General features: G+C 37.4%; 1 protein-coding gene and 1 pseudogene across 1 annotated transcript; both read left to right on the forward strand.

Moving 5' to 3' along the window:
* The first annotated feature begins 353 nt into the window (after positions 1–353).
* On the forward strand, positions 354–1,092 carry LOC100684358 (annotated as a pseudogene).
* A 783-nt stretch (positions 1,093–1,875) lies between these two features.
* LOC492055 (geranylgeranyl transferase type-2 subunit beta-like) lies at positions 1,876–2,877 on the forward strand. The gene is given in 2 exon segments (XM_038586578.1): positions 1,876–2,660; positions 2,663–2,877. Coding segments are annotated over 2 exon segments (987 nt in total). The 5' UTR covers positions 1,876–1,888.
* The last annotated feature ends 1,676 nt before the right edge of the window (positions 2,878–4,553 follow it).

Consider the following 4,553-nt stretch of genomic DNA (forward strand, 5'->3'; position numbering starts at 1 on the left):
AAAGTCATCAAAATTAGAAAGGAATAGTTAAAACTGTCTCTGTTTGCAAATGACATGTTCTTACATATAGAAATCTTAAAGAACACTCATACAAAGAAACTATTAGAAGTAATAAATTAATTCAGCAAAGTTGCAGGATACAAGAACAACATACAAAATCAGTTGTATGTCTATATACTAGAAATAAACATTTTGAACAGCAAATTAAGAAAACAATTTCATTTATAAAAGCATTAAAAAGAATAAAATACTTAGGAATAAATCTAACCAAGGAGGTGCAATATTTGTAAGCTTAAAACTAACAAAATATTGTTGAAAAAGATTGAAGATACTCTCTCCTCCAGCAACCCAAGATGCAGAAAGGAAAGAAGGCAAAGGGGAAGAAGATGGCTCCTGCCCTGCTGTTGAGAAGAAGCAGGAGGCCAAGAAGGTAGTCAATTCCCTGTTTGAGAAAAGGCCCAAGAATTTTGGCATTGGACAGGACATCCAGCCCAAAAGGGACCTCACCCGCTTTGTCAAATGCCCCCACTACATCCGGCTGTAGCAGCAAAGGGCTATTCTCTATAAACATCTAAAAGTGCCTCCTGCAATTAACCAGTTCACCCAGGCCTTGGACCACCAAACAGCTACTCAGCTACTTAAGCTGGCCCACAAGTACAGACCAGAGACAAAGCAAGAGAGGAAGCAGAGATTGTTGACCTGGGGTCAGAAAAAAGCTATGGGCAAAAGGGGATGTCCCTACTAAGGCCACCTGTCCTTCGAGCTGGGGTTAACACTGTCACCACTTTGGTGGAAAACAAGAAGTCTCAGCTGGTAGTGATTGCACATGATGTGGATTGCATTGAGCTGGTTGTCTTCTGCCTGTCCTGTGTCGTAAGATGGGGGTTCCCCACTGAATTATCATGGGGAAGGCCAGGCTGGGGCCATCTGGTCTGCAGGAGGACCTGCACCACTGTCACTTTCATACAGGTTAACTTGGAAGACAAAGGAGCTCTAGCTAAGCTGGTTGAAGTCATCAGGTGTTTCAATTTGATGCCCAAAGCAAGAAAAAGCCAATATCACAATTTGAAGGCAGGAAGAATTCTCACTTAGGGTAGGGGTTAGCCTTTTTGTTCTATTCACACCCATCTACATGAGAGAAGGCATTCTGCTTTACTCAGCCTACCAATTCAAATATTAAACTTATATAAATACACCTTCACAAAAATACCCAGAACAATGACCAAATATCTGGGTTTCCCATAGCCTCAGCCAAGCTGACACATAAAATTAACCAGGGGATCCCTGGATGGCTCAGCGGTTTGGCACCTGCCTTCGGCCCAGGGCGTGATCCTGGAGTCTCAGGATTGAGTCCCACATCAGGCTTCCTGCATGGAGCCTGCTTCTCCTCTGTCTGTGTCTCTGCCCCTCTCTCTCTATCTGTGTCTCTCATAAATAAATAAATAAATAAATAAATAAATAAATAAATAAATAAATAAAATCTTTTAAAAAATTAAAATTAAATTAACCATCACACCACAAACAAACCCCTCAAAATGGATCAAAGACCTAAATGTAAGAACTAAAAACTATAAAGCTATTAGAAAAAAACGTGTGTAAATTCTTGTGACCTTGGATTTGGCAATGGATTCTTTGACATCACACCGAAATCAAAGCAATAAAAGAAAAAAAAACAAATAAATGGGACTTCATCAAATTAAAGATTGTGAGCATCAAAAGACATTATCAAGAAGGTTAAAAAATAAACCACAGTATGCAAAAAAAGTTTGCAAATCATATCTGTAAAGGGCCTAGTACCCAGAATATATAAAAGAATATTTATAACTCAACTCCAGAAAGACAAACATCTCAATTAAAAAATGGGCAAAGGCTCTTTCCGGTCTCAGTCATGGGCACACTGCAGAAGGATGTTATCATCAAGTCAGGTGCACCTGACACGCTGCTGTTAGAGAAGCATGTGGATTATATCGCATCCTATGGCTCCAAGAAAGATGATTATGAATACTGTATGCCTGAATATTTGAGAATGAGTGGGATCTATTGGGGTCTGACTGTAATGGATCTGATGGGACAACTACATCGGATGAATAGAGAAGAAATTCTGACCTTCATTAAGTCATGTCAACATGAGTGTGGTGGAATAAGTGCTAGTATTGGACATGACCCCCATCTTTTGTACACTCTAAGTGCTGTCCAGATTCTTACTCTGTATGATAGTATTGTTATTGATGTAAATAAAGTTGTGGAATATGTTCAGAGTCTACAGAAAGAAGATGGTTCTTTTGCTGGAGATATATGGGGAGAAATAGATACAAGATTCTCTTTTAGTGCGGTGGCAACCTTGGCTCTGTTGGGGAAGCTAGACACTATTAATGTGGGAAAGGCAATTGAATTTGTTTTATCGTGTATGAACTTTGTTGGTGGATTTGGTTGCAGGCCAGGTTCTGAATCCCATGCTGGGCAGATCTATTGTTGCACAGGATTTCTGGCTATTACTAGCCAGTTGCATCAAGTAAATTCTGATTTACTCGGTTGGTGGCTTTGTGAACAACAGTTACCATCAGGTGGACTCAATGGAAGGCCCGAGAAGTTACCAGATGTCTGCTATTCGTGGTGGGTGTTGGCTTCCCTAAAGATAATTGGAAGGCTTCATTGGATTGATAGAAACTGCGAAGTTTCATTTTAGCATGTCAAGATGAAGAAACAGGAGGATTTGCAGACCGACCGGGAGACATGGTAGATCCTTTTCATACTTTATTTGGAATTGCTGGATTGTCACTTTTGGGAGAAGAACAGATTAAACCTGTTAGTCCTGTTTTTTGCATGCCTGAATAAGTGCTTCGGAGAGTCAATGTTCAGCCTAAACTAGTGAGCTAGACATTGATGGAGATATGAGATATTGCTTAGTATAGTTTTGCCATCTTAACATTTCTGTAAAGTGCTTATCAAATTTAGTGACTACTGTGTCACTATTTTGTATATTAATTGTATTAATTTTAATAAGTTATGTAATTATACATACTGTAAAATTAAGATCTTTATCTTCAGCTTTAGATTTTTTTCTGCAATGCTGTTATCCTGAGTACAGTATTTTGTTTCTGCTTAAGTGTATTTATTTGTATGTTTCCTTAACAGCAAACTATTGACTTAAAGTTTAAGTCTTGTGTTCTACTTGATTTTCCCATGTGCTTCTTTCATGTCATATAATAATGGTTAATGTAAATTGACCTATATCAATGAGAATGTTAACTGGTAAAAATGATAAACCTATCCATATATGAATTAAAAGATTCACCAGAAAAAAAATGGGCAAAGGATTTGAGTAAACATTTCTCCAAAGAAGATATATTAATGGCCAATAAACACATGACATCATTAGTCATTACAGAAATGCAAATCAAAGCCATAATGAAAGACCATTTCACACTCATTAGCATGGCTATAATTTATTAAAACAGCAAGAAAAGAACAAGTGTTGGTGAAGATGTGGAGAAATTGTAACCCTCATACACTGCTGGTGGAAGTATAAAATGGTGCAGCCACTATAGAAAACAGTTGGGGAGTTCCTCAAAAAGTTAAGCATAGAATTACTATATAATCCAACCATTCCACTGTTAAGTATATACCCAAGGGAAATGAAAATATATATCCACACAAGAACTTGTACATAATGTTCATAGTAGCATGATTTTATTAACCAAAAATGAAAACAACCCCAGTATTCATGAATTGATGAATGGATAGACAAAATGTCCATACAATGGAATATTATTTAGCCATTAAAAGAAATGAAGTAGTGATATATGTATGCTACAACATTGATGGACCCTGAAACCTAAATGAAAGAAGCCAAACATAAAAAGTCAAATATTATGATTCCATTTATATGAAATGTCCAGAATAGATAAATCCATAGACCTTGAAAGCAGATTGGTGGTTGCCAGGGGTTGGAGGGAGGGGGGAAAGGGAAGTGACTGCTTAATGCTAGCATCACAAAGGAGTCCATTTTTATCATATTGTTTGACCTGATGTGTTTGAAATATATCAAACTGTCCAACTCTATGACACTTGAAAGGTTTTGGCCTGACAGTGCCTGATCCCTTCAATATGGGTGGCATTTCATTTAGAAGAATATATGACCATTGCCAGAGGAGATATAAAGCTAGAATTAGATAGTGGTGATGGTTGTGCATCATTGTGAGTGTATTCAAAGCCACTGAATTGTATACTTTAATATGTTTAAAATGGAGGATTTTATGTTGAGTGAATCTTATCTCAATAAAAAAATGGAAATATTCAGATAATCTTTACAGTTTTACAGTCAAGATAGCAGATCTTCTGGAGAATCTTACAACGTACTGAGAGGATGATCATCAGTCCCAAGGCATATCAATAATCTGGAACAGACATTGGCCTTCTATAGGACACAGGCCAAAGCTGGCCATTGGCCTGTTTCATAAGGCCCATGAGCTCAGAATGGTTTTAAAATTTTAAAGGCCTTTTAAAAGCAACAATAACAAAGAATACATGACAGAAACTTTTGTGGCCATAAA

Source organism: Canis lupus, chromosome X, assembly GCF_011100685.1.
Source record: "Canis lupus familiaris isolate Mischka breed German Shepherd chromosome X, alternate assembly UU_Cfam_GSD_1.0, whole genome shotgun sequence".
Taxonomy (NCBI): Eukaryota; Metazoa; Chordata; class Mammalia; order Carnivora; family Canidae; genus Canis; species Canis lupus.